Here is a 20,439-nt window from a genome sequence, read left to right as displayed (position 1 = left end):
TATCAAATCAGCCCAAAATTTCCTTCATTCTTTGTGCACGGCCCCCCTGATTCCGTGTCATCATTTGCAAGAACAATACTCAAACAACATGACTGTTACAAGATATCCGAATGCTGTGTATGATTGATGAGAGACACATACCCTAATGTAGCAATCTGATTGGTTCGAAATACATACCCTGATTGGTACGAGATAAATATTCTAATGCAGCAGTCTGATTAGTGCAAGCAACATACCACTCTACACGCTAACGTAGAGTTATTTGTTCTCATAAAAAAAAAAAAAAACTCAATAAAAAATACAAACCATTGGCTCTCGAAGGCTTTCCGTATCCTTAATCAAAACGAAATTGATTTTCAAGTGAAATTCTGCCCCATAAATATGGAAAAAGGGAATAAAAGTGATCTTTGTATGGTAAACACCAAACGTACATGCAACAACTAGATACTGGTGAAAGCCGGCGCGGAAGGATTAATAAAATGATTTGAAATGATAAGTTGTATTTCCGCCCATACAGGATCGGTCTAAGTGCGTAACGTGACCAGATACACTTTTAAAATACCAGGTGAAATTTCCCAGTTGTTGCTGTTCTGCTTATTCAAGACATATGAAAAACAGAAAAAAAAAATAGACGGAGGAAAGCAAAAGAGACAATCTCTATTGTTCATAGAGTCGAGCACCACCAGCAAAGAGAGAAAACGTTTTCAACCAAAGATGTTGATAGCGGTTGTGTGCTGCAAAAAGTATTAATTGAAGAATAATACGCAAAACAGCTTTAATCTGTTATCTATCTCTTTCCTTATATTTTGTTCAATTGAAGCCCAAAACTAATATGGAAATGATAAGAAATTGCGGTGAAAAACGCCAAAACATTATCCGGCTTATAGTCGGTGTGTAACTGTGCCTCGAAGTAACCGGGATGGGCGCCGATTCCTTTAGGCAACGACTTCAAATAACTTCAAATGCTTGGAACAAAGCAAATACTAGTACCCCATAGCTTTGTTTTTCCGAAATTTCCCACCGCCGCTGACATTTGAAGATAATTCAGTGATAATTCAGTCATAATTCAGTCATAATTCAGTCATTTTCATCATCGAGAGGTCAAACGTATAGATTAGACATTTACTTGTATGTTCAAATAGTTCAAAATTGTCTCAGAACAAAATTTGTCTCAGAACAAATAACTATAAATATATACACCTTATTCGATGCCAAAATTTTGCAAGTTGCGTAGTATTATTCCATGGCAAGAGAGTGCCGTTGGGGAACCATTGAAGGGGTGGAATTCTATAATTAACCGTCTGCAGGGTTTTGGCGTCCGTTTAGAGAAGAACATTCAACAACTGAAGCCGATAAAAATAGTCGAGGAAGTAGGGAGTTAATTGAAAGGGAAATAAAAAATAAACCAGTCACAAGCTGAACTGTCGCTGACGGCATCCATTGTAAAAAGTCCTTCTCCAAACTTGCCTTCTATTTACCACAATTATAGTTTCCTATGTAGCGTTTTTATAAAATTAGCACGAATGTAACTCCCAGTTCTTTTCGTGCAAGATTGTTCAAGCGAAACGTCTAAATAAGTTTTAGTCGACGAACTTAATTCGTTTTTTCGCTAAAGAGATCTTACTTGGTGTCTGTGTATTTATCGGGTGACATCTTGTCACAGTAACTTCAGAGGTAGAAAACTATGCGATTGTGTTCCTGAAACCCTCCATAATTAATACTTCTAACAGGTTTTGCAGTAAACATCAATTAAGACACAACAATGGTGAATAATGACTATCATTGAAATTTTAAAACTACAAAAGCTGTTTTATTGTGTTTATCTGTTTCCAAATCATTTTGCATCTTCAAAAAACTAAAAACTACATTTGTAGACAATTTTATTAAAAAGAAATAAACGTTAACAAGTAACGACGTTTCGACCGCGCAACGGTCATTTCCAAGCTGAAGAATAAAATTTTTATCATGCGCTTCTTTAATCAATTGTAAAAATGCTAATGAGGTGCTGACTAAAGCTCTAAAATATTTACATAGAAACAATACGAGAAAATTGTGGGAAGAACGGTAAGAAACGCTAAGAGGAAAGAAACAATATCAAAAGTGAATATAGAAGGTAAATACTTTTGCACGGAAATTTATTTGTTCTCCTATTGAGGTGTACATCAAAGTTTTGAAGTCATCACAGGCTTGAACTTCAGGTTTATAGGAAATATGCATATGCATATGTTTTCAACATTAAAACGGAAATCGTGACTACTTCGAATGACGTTACTAGCAGGTGTTGTGAAAAAGTTTAAGAGGATTTTTCGTTAGTACACATTTCTTTTCCTAGGAATCTTGTTTATCCGGCCCACGCCAAATTCTAATTTTCAAGCAAATTTTCTTTCCTTCACAAACATTTTACTATGTGCAGGGATTGTTCGTGGCCCTAAAAGTATAGTCATTAAAGTTTGGCGCACAGGGTATGCATCAAATTCGTGTAATAAAATATTGCATCATCTTAAAACTAGTTTATCAGAATAAGAATGAGTTATCAGGCACAAGTATGACTTTTCAGGATGAGAGGTTTCAGGTTTAAAAAAAAGTCACTTTCTCTTTGAATATTTCCCCTAAATAAATGGCCTGCTAAAATCCTCAGTTACTTTGCCCTGATTACCAAACCTCCTCAAAACATTGGCAACAGGAAAGTTTAAAAAATTAATGACACAAACGAACGAGCCTATTCCTTCATACAACTTCCTTAATCCTGGTAGCTTATTCTGGACATGAATAAAGTTACTAAAAGAAACTGTGATGCTGCGTCGGTGGGAGAGTATAACAGGTAACTGAATTTAGTGTTAACAACTGAGTTGAAAACGTAAATAAGCCACCGTGAAGAGTTTGAAATACTTTCCAAGTGCTATAAAACTTTAAGAACACAAATTACCGGAGTTCACTTTGTTTGGATGAGAGAGCCCGATAAAAGCCACCGATAAAATCATCTTCTTTCCGGTTGGATTTCGCTTGGAGCTACAGGATGTTCTGATACCGAAATATCTATATCTATATCTAACCAGTCACTATTTGCTGAACTTTTCTATAGTATAACCACAAGACGTAGTAGAGCATCATTTGTACTTACTCAGCGCACCGTGTAAAAACAGGGCTGTGAACATTTTACCAGATTGAAGCCCACTCATCGCCCAATTCTTTAAGTGGATGATATACAGAAGTTGCCTCTGACAGATGCCGGTATGCTTATGTTAGAAAGTTCTTGACTTGATAACAACGCAAGCGCGACAGATTGTGTAACGTATTAAAACTCTTTTGAAGGAGGTAATATCTGACTGACATATGTCACCACTAATTTTTTCTCTTCATAAAAGGACCAATGAGGCTTAAGGCTTGAGCCATTGTTCGCTTCATCAAAACAAGAAATTAACTATGTCGAAATAGCTATATAATTTTACATTTTCTCACAGGCAGGTCAAAGTAAAAACATGAATTAAAATAGAGGGCCCCACAGTAACTTCAGACCTAATTAAAGGAGGATCCTTACTTTTCCAAATTCCAACCCTTAAAAAACTCACATATTTTTTGACCAGTTCCTTATATCATTTAGCATTTGTAAGAATTACCATGCACCATTGAAAGCTTGAGCAAAATTGTTTAATGGAATCTAAATACCATTTATTGTTACAGTGAGATAACTTACACAGCAAAATTATATAATCACACAATTCCATACCACAGCGCGCCTGTAACCTCAAATTGCCAGGACCCCGTTTCATTACACGATCACAGGTCGGACGCTCCTTGCAAAAGGTGATGACTATCAATTTCAGAGATTGATTCTTCAGTTTCCAGCATTACGGGGAAAAAACGTATTGCAAGCATGTTCATCATAACCCGAGCAATAAGTATGCCTCAAGATGTTGAGCGAAGAGAAAGTAGCTCCATGTTTTGTGAGACATTTCCTGACGTTCGAGCGAATCAAGTAGAAAGCATGGGAAAGCGGTCATAATAAAACGCAGACTGCAGACTGTAGACTGCACACCGTGTAGACCGCGCTTTGTTCGCTGGAGAATTTCGACTTTTTCAGCTCTTGGTACACTGGCAAATTAATTCATGACCTATCCTAAAATCACGCATGCAATCGATTTCGAAAGGAATCCAATTTTACCAGTGTTATGAAAAAAAATTCTTTTTCTCGCTTACGAAACTTTATGTAACGCCTCGGTAGACTTAAAATGGAAGTCAAATAAATTTTCTGGGAACTGGTTTTTGACTGAATGATAAGTAGTAACAAGCAGTAAATAACTGCCTTTTTGAATGCTGCTACCTTTTTGGTGCGTTGCGTCCTGTTTTACACGTTTCTGCTGAACTGTGATTCAACTAGTACAACTCAAGTCTGAGCCAGATTAAAGCACTTCTTTTCGCGTCTACAGTATAAAACAAAACTAAACGCTTCCATCGCGGCTCGAAATATAAAATTCTGCAAGTGTGGGAGAGTCATTGATGTGTATCATGTGCAAACTTCAAATACTGTGGACAACCTTAATCTATGAATAGCGTTTTGTCTCGTTTCTTGATTAAATGATACTTACGAACTAAAGAGAAACTAAAGAGGAGTGCACTTTGTTGTTTATTTTTCATCTGATGGACGTCGACGTCGACCTTTTAACAAAATTATTCCGTCAGGCTTCAAGCTCTAAACAGCGATAAATGCAAACCAACAGTAACACATTTTGTCCTAATTCCTGATTTTTGGTAAAATGGAAAAAAAAAATGCTGATGAAGCTTCGAGTCCCGTCTGCTGGTCACTTGGAAACTGTCCTATTATTTTTCACTTCGCGCACACTGTGCATGCATTGAGATAGAATCGGAGATTGGGTTTCTCGAAATAACCTCTTAAAATATAATTTCGTCGTGTGGTGTCCAAAAATTGAAGACAGTTCCAACATTACCAGAGTAATAATATGTAAAATAGCATAATTTCATCAAATTATTCCCATCTTATGAAAAGTAGTATAGAGTTGCCGAGTTTGAGTGCAATTTATGAAATTGGGCTCGACAATTACATTACTACCGCATGTAGTTTTTACTAAATATAAACGTATTCAATGTTTCTTTACAAATACATAAATCTCTAGTTATACTGCTATTTTATTTTATTTCTAAGTCTTATTCATTTATTTGGATTTTTTTCGGTAAGCGATGTTGTCATTGTAAGGTTTTAAACATTTCACATTTGACACACAGGGTAAAATAGATGTTTGCGCAAATAACGTAGGTAAGTCAGTGTGTGTGTAATTAAGCAAGCTATGCTTTTAAGTTAGGTATTAACCTCAAGTTAGTAGTATATATTAGGCCAGCTGATTGGGTAATCCTTATTTTTTAGTGTTAGCATTGTAAGTTATGTTAGTGATGTAAATGTTTTAATCATAAAAGTTACATTTTCCTCGATTGTGATTGGTTTAAACAACTCCTATTTTCCATTCACTTGCCAAACTGTTATCGGACAGTTTGTTACCAGACAGTAGCTAACTAGCTAATCACATTCAAAGCTGTAGTTTAAATCAACCAATCACAACCATTAAACAATTTACGCCTCCTTTGTCAGTCTTTTAATGCAAATATTCCCTTTCTTTGGTAACTTGGCCATTCTTCTTTCTCGAAAATTGTAATTTTTATGATTAATTAGTAATAAACCTTCATGTCGTCCAATTCGGTCTGTAATCATACTCGTGATAAACAAATCTAACCCTCGCTGTGCGTTCATCCGAATTTGTTATCACTCGTATGATTACAGACGGAATTGGACTCCTCTCTGTTTTTTTAGCATTGTAAATTTTCAGTACTGCATTAGTGAAGGGAAAAAAAAACGATGCATTTTCAAGTTCCGGGGGTAATCAGCTTCAGCCTTCGGCTTCGGCAGATAACCCCTACCTCGAGCTTGATTATTCTGGAGATCACAAACACCTCATCCAATAATCATTTATAATTCTACTTTATCGGTATCGGTTGCTCTTAGCCCTTTTGATCCCTAGGAGTGATTGGCATCATATTTCTCCTTACAGTTTAACTGTTGAATCAAGTATAAGGTCATGAGAATAAGGAAAATGATCCCCAAACAGAGAAGCTCGAACAAGTTGAACAAATTCTCCATATCTTACTATTGGAGATGTACAGGGATCAGTATGGAGAATATGTATCCCAATCTCACGTTGGAGAGGGTTAAAGCTTAGTCCAATATTTGCCAAAACATACCTACTTTTATTATTAAAAATGATTTGTATTTTATTGGGTACTTAGAAAGCGAAAAGTTTAATCAGAATTGTATGTATTACTTGAATTACCGTAAAATGTGTAGATGAGAAAAATCATCTCTTTTTGTATTTGAGTACTTAAGCCTTCCACTTTTTATCTCCGTTTAGAAAATTTATTTTTTTATAAAAAATCTGTAACCCTTTCCTAATCCTGTTATAATAAAATGAAATAACGCGTTTCGTTTCTTTAAATTATGATTTTTTCGACCCATTCAATGCAGGAATGCAGCCCGAACTTACGTAAAAAGGACCTCCAGAGTTAAAAGTTTGTGTTAAATGTTTTGCCCGGATGAAGTCTGAATAAATCATTTGAGCCGTGTGTTAAATTTGTTTTTTATATTTTCTAACATAGTTGAAAGCTAATTTTTATCGTGAAACGAAATGCATGCTCGAAATGAGCATACAAGCCAAGTTCTAGCATTTGTTGAAGTCCCTGTGGGTCTTAAAATTATGCCTCAAAATACTCCAACCTTCTACAAAAAAATTGAAGATATACGCATGTGAGGTGTTACCTTAATGTGCAAGTTTTGATTTGTCCGCTACGATCTTTTTACATGTACTCGACATCCCAACATCCCAACATACCAACGTTCATTTGGAAAAGTTTTTCATCCGTTGAACTTAAAGGAAAAGGGGTCGAATAACGGATAAAATCCACATGCATAAAATTGACTAAAAGAGACTTGCCTTACGTGTGATGACTCATATTTTTCATACAGTAAAAATACTGAGCAAATATTTCCTTTTTGTTGAATTCAAAAGTGTTTTGAGGTGTGGCCGAACGTCTCCCTACGAATACCTTTGTAATACGGTTACCTCGCTAATTCCTTACGAATCCTCTAAATCTCAGACATTCATGTTGTCTTTGCATTCATCTAACAAGTAGAGTATGTTGAAGTCCTAAATGTAATAACTGTCCTAAATGTAATAAAGGTTTAAATGTAATAACATTTGGTCCTAAATGTAATAAAGTCCTAAATGTAATAAGCCTCCAATGCGATCGTTTAACTCCTTCAGTGCATTGTTGTTATGGCGGACATCCACATTGAGCTGTTAAAGTGACAGCTGTGGCACTAAAAAACCGCTGACCAGTATACATGTCACATTACGGGCTCGCTGATATCAATCAGCGTCTTTTTACTTGCTAGACATAGGAAATATCAGCAGTCGAAGTATGGTCCCATAAGCGGTTTAATGATCGAGCTGAAGAAAATCATTTCCAGCGCAAAGTGGGCTAGTGCTTGGCTGGAAGCTCAATAGGATGGAATCGATCGACTACAATTGATGTTGAACTAGAATGCTATTGTTGATGTTATCGTTCGTGTTAAAGTCTTTATTAGTGATGCACCATTTTAGAGCAGTTTGAATGATTTCACTGTGTGACATGTTAATCCAAAAGAAAAGCATTATTATCAGTAGTGTTACTGAAATTTTGCTCATCAATGTTATTGAGTGTCAATTGATTTTAATGAAGCATTTTGAGTTCATTTTTAAGAATGACTATCTTGATTTATTCAATTTTGAATCTGGGATATTGCATTTGTATGCCTTAAATATTGGTCAGAGGATTCTTTAGTGCAACAGCTGTCACTTTAACATCTCAATGTTAGCGCTGCTAAACGACTGCATAGGAAGCTTATTACATTTAGGACCGAACGTTATTACATTTAAGGCTTTATTACATTTAGGACCAAATGTTATTACATTTAGGACTTTATTACATTTAGGACAGTTATTACATTTAGGAAAGTTACTACATTTAGGACTTCAACAGAGTATACCTGTTCATGTTTCTATAGACGCCTCAATCTTGAGAGTGACTTTACCGTACTAAACTCAATGAAACAGACAAATATCTTATTCGGGAAATTTTGCTATGTCCTTTGGGTTTTTGTGTTATAGTGTTTCGACTGCTCTTTTTTTGGCGCTGCGAATTGTAACAGTTGGGGTCTTTTATTAGCTCAAAATAAATAGTTTTTAGCTCAAAATAACGAAAAGAAACAAGCATTTTTCGAACCTTATTTACTTATTTTTTTTTAAGTAGTGCCGTGACTTTTTCTCAGAGTTCAAACCTGACAGTCTTGATTAAACAGAAAAATGAGATTCTATCTGCAGTTCCTATATTGGAACTGTAATAGCCTAAGTTGAAAACTATTTTTTTGCTAAAGGCGTAACAAAGCAGAATTATCTCGCCATCAAGAGGCACCGTCAGTGAATGATTGTTGTTGGGATATTTTTAAGTGCTCTCTTTTTGTAGCACATGCGATGCCTAAATTACAATCCTTTTCCTTCCTAAATACTGCACAAAAACATTTATTTATATCAAAGCAATCTTATTATGATCCCTTCTGACCAGCCTCTATTTTATAAAATAGAATATAAAATGCAGAGGTCTTCGCGTCTTCTTTTGTGAACGATTCGGTTTTGTCGATCATGTATTTTCGTCACAAATTAGCTTAAGTCCATTTTCAGTGCAGGCAAATAACCACATATGACAATATACGTTGAAAAGTGGCTCAGGCGAAAGTTTAAAGAGAAATGTGACCTCGTCCGGGCCGGCAAACACGATAATACATTCAATGAAGTGATGATCTATACAATGTGTTGTAGTCTACGTCAGCTTAAATGGTGGTAAATTGGAGTAAATCAGAGTATAATTCTGAAGTTACTGCACATAGCAACGTAACAGAACCAGTTTAAATTTTATAAGAATTAAGAACAACAAATTATGCCCCAACAAATGGTTAATCATTTGCAACTTTTTTTCCTGTTTATCTACTTCATGTTTAGTCTGTGCTACAGTAGCGAGAATTACAAATCGGAGTTGGAGTCAGTTTGTAGATAAAGAAGGATCCACAGTTTTTCATTAAGATTTCATTTGAATGGCTGCAAGTGTTAGAACTTCTGGTGTAGCAGACCGCCCTAATTACTTCACCATCTGCCACTGTAGATTCAGCACCATTCAACCAGCCTGAGAAGGCTGTATTACAGTGAAAATTATCCACTGGCGTTGTTGGCATTTTTGTCCCTGCAGCTCCCTCAAAACGATACCATCCCTCAAGTAGCAAGTTGTCACACACACCTTCACTAGATGGGGGTGTATCGTAACTACTCTTTCTGTCAGCGTCGCTCAGTGTTGAGTAGTGATAACAGCCGTCGGCTGGAAAGTAAATTGCGATTCAAAAAAGAAATGATATATATATATATATTTTTAATTTGACCTTGATTGCGAGAACTCATCAGGATTATTTATGCATTATTATAACCATCCTCTTATAGTAAAAGCAGGCACATGACACATTACAGCGACGATGTTGTGTAAAAATACGGAAAATTTTGTACCAGCTCGGCATTGACTTTCCAATTACCTTCTTCCTTGTAAGAGAAGATTCGTTATAGGGCGAGTGCCAGTCTCCTAAATTATTTTTACAACGAAATTCCCGCAACCCTTACATTAGATATACCCGCGGATTTGAGGAAATCCATGACCTCATTGGTGTATAAACTATGCATTGATATGCTTTTTCAGCCCGATTAACGCCTGCATTTTGATAATTCTTTCGTAAAAAGTAGTGAATTTTTGATATGCAAATCAAGGTCGAAGAGAACGGTCTACTCTGATCACGCTAGTATGAAAAATATTTCAGCTGAAGTTTCCATATTTTTTCTGTCAACTAACTGAATACACTTTGTAACTTGTAGCAAGATAGAATTCCGTGAGCTACATTGCTGCAGTCGCTGCGCGCTGGACAAAATCTTTGAAATTTACACCTTCGATCGCTGTCCACAGGGGTGGTCTGGCCAAAAATCATTTTTGGCTTGTGGTGACGCAAAAAAAGAGAATTGGAGAAGAACTAAACGATTTTTGAAACATGTGTCCTAAACCCTTTAAATCGGCAAAAAATAAAAGAAAACTTTTTTCCGACGGGAAGTCGAGAGGACCGCTCTTAGCGGGAGCGGCACTTAAAGTGTCTCTCGTTTAACGCGTGGTGTTCGGCAGAAACAGCTTGTTTGATGTGCTATAGTTTTCTGGCTTAAATTGAACAGTTCGCCTTTTTTTTAACTTTGCCGCCATCTCTGAGCTAAGTGTTTCTCTCCCGCAAGTAATTTTTCACACTCCGACGCCGAATTTAGAGAAATTTTCCCTCATTTTCACTAACACAGCTCTTTATTCTGTATACCGATGGGGGTGACTTCGCACTTAGCCTCGTTCTCACGCCTTAATTTCGGCACCAGATCACTGAAGTCCGAGAACTTGGAAGTGGTCTATTCCAATGCTTCAAAGGAAATGCAGAATGACGAAGATATGAACACACAAACAGACGAGAAAATGAAGACTCAGAAAGCCGGTTATTTCTAAGTGGTTAAAAAGTCTATCGCTGAAACTCCATGAAATTATACTCTCACAGAGAAAGATAGAGGAACAGAAAACAAACCTTCACATTCAATTCCGTTCCAGAAATAGAGTTTGGCAAGTGCAATTGAATGACCCCACAGTGTTTGTACAATTGGCGCCACCCTTGCTACAATTATTATTAACCAAAGCACACTCATCGATATCTGAAGATGACAGAAACACATTGATAAGAGGTCTGGTGGAATGAATAACACAAAAAGATTATATTGGCTTCTACACAATTTTATTTCCAAATAGCTAATTTCGTTGCTTTTTATGATCTAAGCTCTATCTGCTATTCAGACTATAAAATAAACGGCACATGGACAAGCATGCAGAAGTTCAAGAAAAGGACCTATATATAGACCTTTTTGTGTTACGACAGGAATGCGATGCGGCTTTTGTGTAAAATTGCTGATAGTCAACACTCACCTAGGCACGTTTGGCCATCTCCTGAAAATCCTTCTTTACATTTGCAGCTGTAGGATCCAAGGGTATTTGTACATTCAGCATTTGAATCACATTTGTGTTTTCCCAGACTGCACTCTTCAACGTCTCAAAGAAAAAAAAAAGTAATTTAATTACCAAGATTTCGATTTTCTACCATGCACAGACAACTAATAACTCATATTTTAACTCATATCTTTTTAAAATCTTTCATTTCTCAGTGCGTTTTTTGTATCAAAGCACTATCAAGTATAATGACAACTACGATGGGACTTGTAGTTACCCCTCCACCTATAGTACCACCCACTATTAAACAAGATGATGACATATTGCATAACAGATCTAGTGTCTTGAACCTCTTATAAGCTTCTTTATACAATCGAAGCCGTTTGTGATAGTATTTGTATAATAATGTTATTTCACTTATTGGGCTTTTGTTCAATGATATGATTGGTTTTTTTAAGACCCTCCAAAACCTGGTGGACCACGTATACTAATTACTCTGTTTTGTCAGTCTTGTATCAGCGCCAGAAGAAATAACCATTCATATAATATGTGATTATACTAAATTAACTGATTTATTAATAAGAATCTGACTGTAAGAACCACCATCCGACATTCCTTGAGCTGTTTGAATCCTTACTTCAAATTCAGCAGTTACACTAATGGGATAAAAAAAACAGTAATGTCTGTACATTTATTGTTTGTGTCTTCAATATATAGACGAACAAAATATTAGGATTGACGCTCCGAGGATTTATATGTATATTACAAGATGGGCCTTTGTATGTCTTGAAAATGTATCTCATAAATAACAGATATGTCAAGAGTTATATGACCAGTTGATGTTTCGAAAGAGAAATGGGCCCTATTTGATATTAAATCACTACCTCCACTTGTGAGAAATCCTACTATTATACTATTACTATTATCATGTGAAAGGCAAATATATAGATTTAGCCAAGCCTAAAAGTGGATCTCGCATTTTTTTTTTCTCCCCGCACGCTTCAAGGGCACAACGCCTTACCCCGGCCAGGACTAGAACCCGGGTCGTCCTGTATTAATCACTCATTGCCTTTCATATCAAGACCTTATTGATACGTCTTAAGTAAAAGTTTTCCTGTCAGCATATTTCTTGTTAACCTCATCTTCATCACCGTTTTCACTGCTGTCATAATCTGGTATTAACAACCTGCATTTTAATGTCTGGGGTAACAGATTGTCCATATCTATTTTCTTGCCTGTGACGTGTTTCATCTGCCTTAAGGTTACAGCTTCATTATCATATTGTGTTTTACTGAGGTCATAAATGGTCTTACCATCAGCATCCCATCTGATACCAATTCCCAATTTCAACAATTGGTTATCGTCACTTTTCTTTCTGTATCTTTTCTCACTAGATACCCTTTTAACAGCATTAGTATTTGAGAAGTGAGTGTGTGCAAGGTCTTATTACGGTTGTTATCTGTCTTTCTATCACCTTTTTACTTCCGTTTCACTTTTCATAGCTGATTTAAAACTTTGCACACAGTGCTCGGCTAGATCATTGCTAGCAGGATGGTATGTTGCAAGTGAAAGATGTTTGCTTCCGTATCTCTTGAGGAACATCTGAAAGTCCTCAGATATAAACCGTGGCCCATTGTCACCAACGTACTGGGATGACACACCATATCTAGTGAATAGACTCTGCAATTTCTCGATGGTTTTAATTGAGGTCGTGGTGTCCATTTTTTCTATTTCCAGTCTTCTCGAATGGGCATCCATAACAATCAAAAACATGCAGCCGAGGAAAGGTCCAGCAAAATCAACATGGATTCGCTGTCAGGGTGCCGACGACCATTCGCATAGATGTATAGCTCCGGTACTAGGTTCAGCCTCCATTAGTTGCCAACCCGAGCAGGTCCTCGCGGCTTCCTCGATTACCTTGTGGATTCCTGGCCACCAGATGTATCTTCTTGGTAGTGCCTTCATCTTCATCCCTCCAAGATGTTCTCGATGGAGTTCTTCAAGCACTTGTGGACAAAGTTTTGGGGGTACAATGACTCTGATTTCCTGCATCAAACAGCCTAAGTGTACTCTTATCTCATCCCTGCGAGCGTAGAAGGGGTTGAGTACAGGAACATGGCTGGTTAGCCATCCTTTACCCACCATCTCGTGGACTTCACCCAGGACAGGGGGCCTTTGGGCTTCTCTTCGGACGTTTTCAACCTATCTGGTAACGGCTCCAACTGTTTCATATTGAAAACATTCACTGCATCCACAACTTTTTCTGCTCTTTCTTTGGTTTTAAGTGGTAGCCGAGAAAGGCCATCTGCACTGCTGTGCACTTTAGTATTCTTGTGCCCGAATTGGTGGTCGTAGCCAGCCATGAATGACGCATAGCTCCGGAGCCTGGCTACAGTAATTACTGGAACGCTCCTTCGTGGATGGAAGATAGATCTTAACAGCTAGCGATCGGTGTAAGGGTGAAAGATTTTTTTCAGTTTTGTGAGTGTCCTGGAAGCAAAAACAATGGGTGTCTCAGTCTTTCATCACATGGGATAGCACGGCACCAATTCCCACAGGGCATGCATCACAAGGAAGCCTTCGTGGGAGAGTGGGATCCTAATGTGTTAATATTTGCTCTGAGGTGATCATTTCTTTCAGGTTGTGGGATGCTGTTTCGCATCGTTCCGTCCATTTCCATAGAGAGTTGTTCTCTAACGACTGGTTCAGTCTGTAGTAGTAATTGACTAGCACCGGGAACAACCTTACTTCAGCTACATTGCATGGGCGAGGCGCTTTCAAAACTGCTTGCACTTTCTCTGGTGACTTGTGGCTGGGACAGGCACATTTTGTGTGGCCCATTCACTCCCCTCCACTTTAGTGAGAATACCTTCATTCTGGAGTCTTCACAGCTCTTTTTCCAACTTTGGCTTAAATGCCTCTGGCATGAGTCTGATGTTGAGGAACTGTGCTTAGCTACCAACTTCAAGAGTTAACTTCCCTTTAAGGAGGATCCGCATATTTCAAATTTGCTAAGGACTTTTGGAACGTAGACCGTAGACGAAGCGAAACAAAAGAGGTATTGAGCAAAAACATAACACAGCACGCGCGTTATAAAACTTGTACTTTTCTTAGTTGTCCCACTCAAGAAAAAAAAACGTTAAATAACCAACTGTTACGTCCTCTTAGCAGGGAAACCTCCGCAGCAATTTGGTCATGTTTTTACCAAAAACTCAAGGGAAGCTGTCGCAACGTCAGAGACAGTGAACGCGTCGAGTTACAAGCTGGATTGCGCTGCAGCAAGGGTTCACTGAGGTTTCCATTGCGAGAAGCGGCAGTGAGGCTATTCCCTTCTTGATAGATGTTTTTCCATCTGTTTCCACCCCTCCCCCCTTCCCCTGACGTTTGCCCAGGTTTTTCTCACAGTTTTACTGCCGGTCCTTCTTTATCCTAGACGAGAAAATAAATATACGAGGACAGTGCTAAAGACTTAAAATAAAACAGCCGGTTATCGACTTTCCTAGTCATCAAATGACCGCTAACATCTAGGTACTGAAAACACATATCTGCCTCACCTTCTGTGCAATCTTTACCCGTGTAACCCGGTACGCAGACACATGTATACCCCTCACTGGAGGAACCAGCTTGGCAGATCGTATTACTCGGGCATGGCTTCTTTATGCAAGCGTTCTTTACAAAGAAAACGAAAATGGCCAAGTCAAGGCGATGTCTATGCAAGTTAGGAGGGGAGAGTAAGCAGGTAAATTAACAAAGCCATTCTGAGGGCGAATAAATGAGACGTGAGTGAAAAATGGTAATTAAGTGTTGGCAGTGCTTCCAGGACACCTAAACGGCACATACTCTCTACAAGATCAATGAGTTAAATATACCCGCTTTGAAAATAAATCGGTCATAAGAACTAAACAGACAAAGATAGTTAGCTGAAAATTTTTTTACCGTTTTTTTGACAGAACTGGACATTCCAACAAAAGTGCCCTACCGTAGACCCCCCCACAGTGACGGATCCAGACCTTAAGCTAAGGAGAAAGGGGGGGGGGAAGGGGCGGTTTTTTGTCGCTTTCCCTGTCAGCTTTTCTTTCCTTTGCGATTTTTTTTATTTTTTACCCAAAATAAGGGGGGCGGTCTCCCGGGCTTCTCCCAAGATCCGCCACTGCTCTAGTAAGTTCCTCCGATTCAGGGAAAGGCAAATAATTAAAGAATTCGTAGATTAAAAATTAAGATAGGAAAAATAAAACTTTTAGACAGTGCCCATAATCTTCACAGCAGCTCAAGACTTGTGTTTTTTTCATCCGGTGCTTAAACTGTGTTTACTTATACCATACTCTCCATATTCAAAGGGTAATTGAATTTAATCAAGGATAAAATTTAACCAAACGTATAAACGTATCTTTGATGTTCGGTAAATATCGAAACTTTGGTGAGATAACGAGAAGCGTTATTTTGTAATCTACGTCTCTGTACCAATCGTGTTAATTGTAAACCATGATGGTTGAAAGCACTTAACCTGACTGTCTTGTATGCCAACTGGGAGCTGGTCATTATGTTGGTTCCAAATAAACCGTGTAGGGAAGAATAAATGACTGTAAATATACGAAAATCATAAAGGTGAACTGCGGACCAGCTCCCAGTTGGCTTGTTAGCTCATTTGGAAGAGCGTTGCACCGGTATCACAGAGGTCATAGGTTAAAATCGCGTACTTGCCTGAATTTTTTTCACGCCCTATTGCCACTACTGCCTAGTGTAACGTTCATTACTGCGAAGATCGCTTTCAAATTCATTTCTTTACAGAAATGAATACTTTACTTTTCATATATTTACAGTCAAAATAAAAAGGACGTGAATAAACTAGTAAAAAATTGTGACAAAGACATACAGATAGGCCAAAAGAAGGCATCCTTATCCTAATCATTACAGTTGTAAACACACCTTGGATCCACGATAGGTGCTGTTTGGAAATGACACCAGATCACTTGGGTGTTCAAAATGTGTAGCGTCATTCATCTCGCATTTGGTGATCGGTGGAGAATCACTGGATACTAGTATATTATAGCTGACACAAGTGGGCACCATGAAGCACACTGCTTCACAGATATCCTTTGCGACGATGTCAATTTCTTTTATCGTGTGGTTAAGCAGCCGTTTCCCTTTGAATGCAAGGGTAGCACTGAAATCCACTTGAGGACAGTGGTCTGTAGAAAAGAACGATGAATAATAATTTTTCCATGAGGATGAACGAGAAAGGAGATCGAAAAAATATATCATTGGTTACATGGGAATGCTCTATTTGACAAAGACACCGGATTTAGTGGTGAAGGTAAGTAATAGGGAAGGGATGGAGGTAGAGAAATTGATAAATGAAACTGCAATCAACGTAATAAAAAGAATACAGGAATTTAAATCGACGAAAAAAGCTTAACATGACGTTTCGATTGCATCCTGTTATCATTGTCAATATTGAAAGGGATTGGCATAACTGATTTACTCTATGTAAATATGTACAGAAATTTTAAGGTACAAAAATAATTACTTTAATGAGAACAAAGAAAGTGTGTTTTGTATTCATGCAAATAATTTCGCCCGAATGGAGTCTGGGTGAGTTTTATAAATAACCTGAAAGACTTCTTCTGTCGGTAAGGACAAAGTCGATAAATGAGAATTTTGTAGATTGAAAACTAGGCCCACTGTTGTTTTGTAATCATGATTCAACTCATTTTTCCATCTTGAGCCTTAACGCCAACGCATTGTGCGATTGTCGATTCTTCAATTTATTTTCATTCATTCATGAAGTTGGCTTTTCTTGTCACTGAAGGGCTAATGTGTTTGTATGATAAACAATATAATGCATGGTTGCTTGTAGATATGGGAGGGAAACTCCGTATTTACACGCGCCCATGTATTATTCTCTATTTATTAATATTGTACATGAAAAAATTACGCAATTCTGATCGGCTGAAAACGAGTGCATTCTCATGTAACACGAGTGCAAAGTTATAACACGAGTTCAAAGTTGTAACACGAGTGCAAGTTACAAATAACATGCGCATGCTTTCCAAATTTCGTCCGTCTTGACTCTGTGTTTTAACAAGTAATGACATGATTTCTCTTGCAATTTGGTGTCATAAGCACTTGTAAATTTTTCAAAAACAACAAATTGTACTTGCTCTACGGGCTGGTGCAGGGGGTACGTTTCTAAAGAAACAGTGGTGCTACGCCGGTGGGAGAGTATAGCAAGTAATTTAGTGTTAACAACTGAGTTGAAAACGTAAATTGGCCACTGTAAAGGGTAAAAAAGCTGACGTTTCGAGCGTTAGCCCTTCGTCAGAGCGATTGACAATTACGAAATCCTCACTCAGGTTCGCTGTTCTTAGACTGTGTTGTATGTACCACTATGCAGTGTGTTGTTTTGGAAGTGGCTGCACGTGTAACCTGTATGGTCGGTTTGGTCACAATAACCACATTCTGTTGTTTACCCAGGAGAGGCTTAAAGTGTCGTTTATGATTTTTCTGTTTTGTCCCCTTTTCAAATAAATATCGAAATTCATCCCATTGAAAAAGTTTATTGATACGTTTAGGGTAATAAATTCATTGTTTTGTTATGTTTTCTTTCGGTTTTGTTTTGTTTTTATTTTCTGAGACTTTAACAAGCAGGATTGCAACAAACGTTGCCTTGAAAGTGTTTTGTCCAATTTTAAATCCTCACGCATGTTCTTATAACGTCGCCTTTTCTATCTGATGAGTTATGCGATGATCTGAGTTCGTGTTTTCATCCACTTTGAAGAAGTTACCAAACTTTTGACATGGGGCTGATATCAATTAAGGCAACATGTACTATTCATAAGTAATTGTTAGATGATATTTCAGTTCTGTACCCGTCAAGAGGAAAGATACAAAACTCAAAGAATTGGCGCTCAAAACACGTGTCGAGACGAGCAATTTAGGATCTAAGATCTGGGATGGAGATCGGAGAAAAATTTTGTGTGCAGCTTTTATGAAAGGCCCAGTGCTTTTCCAAGTTCATTATGCCAGTGTCGAATACAGATAATGATAATAGAAAGATGAAACAGAACTAAATTCGGTTCTTTATTTCTGGATGATTGTGTTCCTTTAGAATTCCAGTCTCTGGATAACTGGAGCACATTTCGTTGTTTAATCGAAAATAATTCCCTACCCGTGAATTTGAAGCCATAAAACGTTTAAATTTCTTTCAGAAGGAGCTATCTCTCAATTTATATTTGAGTGTATTCGACGGAAGTTCACGCGGTAAAAAGGTTCTGTCGACATTTCTACTGTTTCTACAATTCTACATATTTGCTTCTGATTCTGATCGAAAGTAATTTTGAAAACGACAGTAAAAGGACTGATTAGACTTTCGCGGGAGGTTTTAGAAATTTTCTACTTATTTATTTCGTTGTGTAAATATGCTGAGAGAAAAATGGATGATTAAGCTTCACTTTAGCTCACTAAATTCATAGTCATATTCATGACAATAACGGCACATACGGATTTTTTCTTCAGCGTCAAGCATACTAACAGATTAAAGAGAGCGCAGCATGAATTTGTGCCGAAGTTACAGCCTAAATTTCATGATCCTTTCATCCCAACCGCATGCTGAAAACAGTTTGCGTGAGGTAGATCCCACCTGTCTCTAAAGATTCACATCTCTTCATAATAGCTTTATAAACATTTTTACTCCCCCATAAGGGGGTAGAAAATTTTGAAAAATTGGGAATTTTTGTAATAGTCACAATACAACATTCAAGATGAATTACTTTCGTTTATTCCCGCTTCAAACGCATTACAAATTAGCAGTTTTAAAAACTTTCCTTGAAATTAATCAGAAAATCTACCCACTTTCTTCGCATTTCACAACACACATCAGAGAGCACAGCACAGTGAAGGTACCAAGAAACACGATGCATGACATGTTGCAAAACTGCTCCTGCCAAATTACCAAAGTGTAAAATCGTACACTGCGTCACTCACATGCAAGACGCTTCTCACCTGGAGCTACTGAAGACTCAGTGTGATGTACCGCGGAAACAATTGACGTTAATGAAAGATAATAATAATGATGACCTATCTCTATCTACGTAAATTAACTCTAGACATTGCATTAAGTAATTGTTATGGTAGACGTCAGACACCTTATGGAGATATTCTTTCAACGCTACCGTTTTGTTTTGCATTTTAAATGAAAAAAAATAATATTGATGATCTATTTCTATCTACGTAAATTAACTTTAGACATGGCATTAAGTAATTGTTATGGTAGACGTCAGACACCTTATGGAGATATTCTTTCAACGCTACCGTTTTGTTTTGCATTTTAAATGAAGTTCATTCTCTAATAAGTTATTTTATGAACCTGTTTCTTTGAATGAAGCTTCTAGGAAATTGCCAAAGGAATAAAATAATAAATAAGTTACAACGTATCTTTCTGGATGCTTGCAACGTGTCAACGTGAGAAATTTGACATGCGCAGAAATTTCGTTAGCTTTATTCGCAAAATTATTCTCGGATGGTGAGACCCCGTGTAAACATTTAGCTATTCATTGAAGAATGAGGCAAGAATAAAGCTGCTAAGAATAACCAAGGAATAAAATAAAGTTTCGGAAAAAAAAAACGCTTTCAATTGATTGATATCAGTAATAGTTCGAAGAATTGTGCTAGCTTTTCCAAAGACGAAAACTATTTTTATCGTGTTGTCAAAGAGACATTCTTATCGTGTTGAAGAGAGGAGAAGGAATGAACGGTCGGAAATTTAACCAAGCTGTGTTCGAGAGGGATGATGAGAAAAAAAAACAGGAAATCATATACGAACGCATATGAATTTTGGGAGGACTCTGACGCGTTATAGCTTACGAATATTCGTCTTTCATTTTTCTTTTCCTTTTTCTATCGAAACAGTCAATGAAAATGCTCCAGTGTCTTTCTTGAAAATGCTGTGAAATACTGTGTTTTTCTTGGCCCCAAACATCGACCGACGTGAAAACACTTCAATTGTTTCCGACAGAATATCGACATCATTTTTAATTATTTTCAGTGTTATTTTTTTAATGTCATCATAAACACTTCTGTCTGAGAAGCAAAGACTAAATTTGTGCACCTCCTGCGCAATAAATTTTCTAGCAATACCCACTACATTTTCAAAAATAAATTACGGAAACACATCACAAATATTTCAAAGCATCATTTGCCTGAATTGCAGATAAACTCTACAATATATGCCGATGTAGCCTTTTAATAATTAATGACAGCAACTCGCCGGTTCTATAATGCCAG

At 37.4% G+C, this 20,439-nt stretch overlaps 1 protein-coding gene across 1 annotated transcript; it reads right to left on the bottom strand.

Annotated features, from left to right (window-relative positions):
• Positions 1-8,288: 8,288 nt before the first annotated feature.
• LOC149052977 (uncharacterized) lies at positions 8,289-19,081 on the bottom strand. The gene is made up of 6 exons (XM_089182130.1): positions 19,009-19,081; positions 16,084-16,346; positions 14,712-14,826; positions 11,137-11,259; positions 10,745-10,868; positions 8,289-9,468 (listed from the first exon to the last, which is right to left on the bottom strand). Exons 1-5 carry the CDS (start codon positions 19,079-19,081, stop codon positions 10,753-10,755), a joined length of 690 nt encoding a protein of 229 aa, XP_089038256.1. The 3' UTR covers positions 8,289-9,468; positions 10,745-10,752.
• Between the last annotated feature and the right edge of the window lie 1,358 nt (positions 19,082-20,439).

This window comes from Pocillopora damicornis, chromosome 1 (genome assembly GCF_964200805.1).
Source record: "Pocillopora damicornis chromosome 1, jaPocDami1.2, whole genome shotgun sequence".
Lineage (NCBI taxonomy): Eukaryota > Metazoa > Cnidaria > Anthozoa > Scleractinia > Pocilloporidae > Pocillopora > Pocillopora damicornis.
This window is presented reverse-complemented; position numbering and strand designations above follow the sequence as displayed.

Bases quoted from the DNA above. Each gene is read 5' to 3' on its own strand.
- LOC149052977 (XM_089182130.1), bottom strand. From the start codon at position 19,081: ATGTCATGCATCGTGTTTCTTGGTACCTTCACTGTGCTGTGCTCTCTG. The intron at 11,260-14,711 runs GTGAGGCAGATA...TTTTTCTTTGAG, and splicing joins GGGTAAAGATTGCACAGAAG to ACGTTGAAGAGTGCAGTCTG. The intron at 10,869-11,136 runs GTGAGTGTTGAC...TGTCATCTTCAG, and splicing joins AGATGGCCAAACGTGCCTAG to ATATCGATGAGTGTGCTTTG.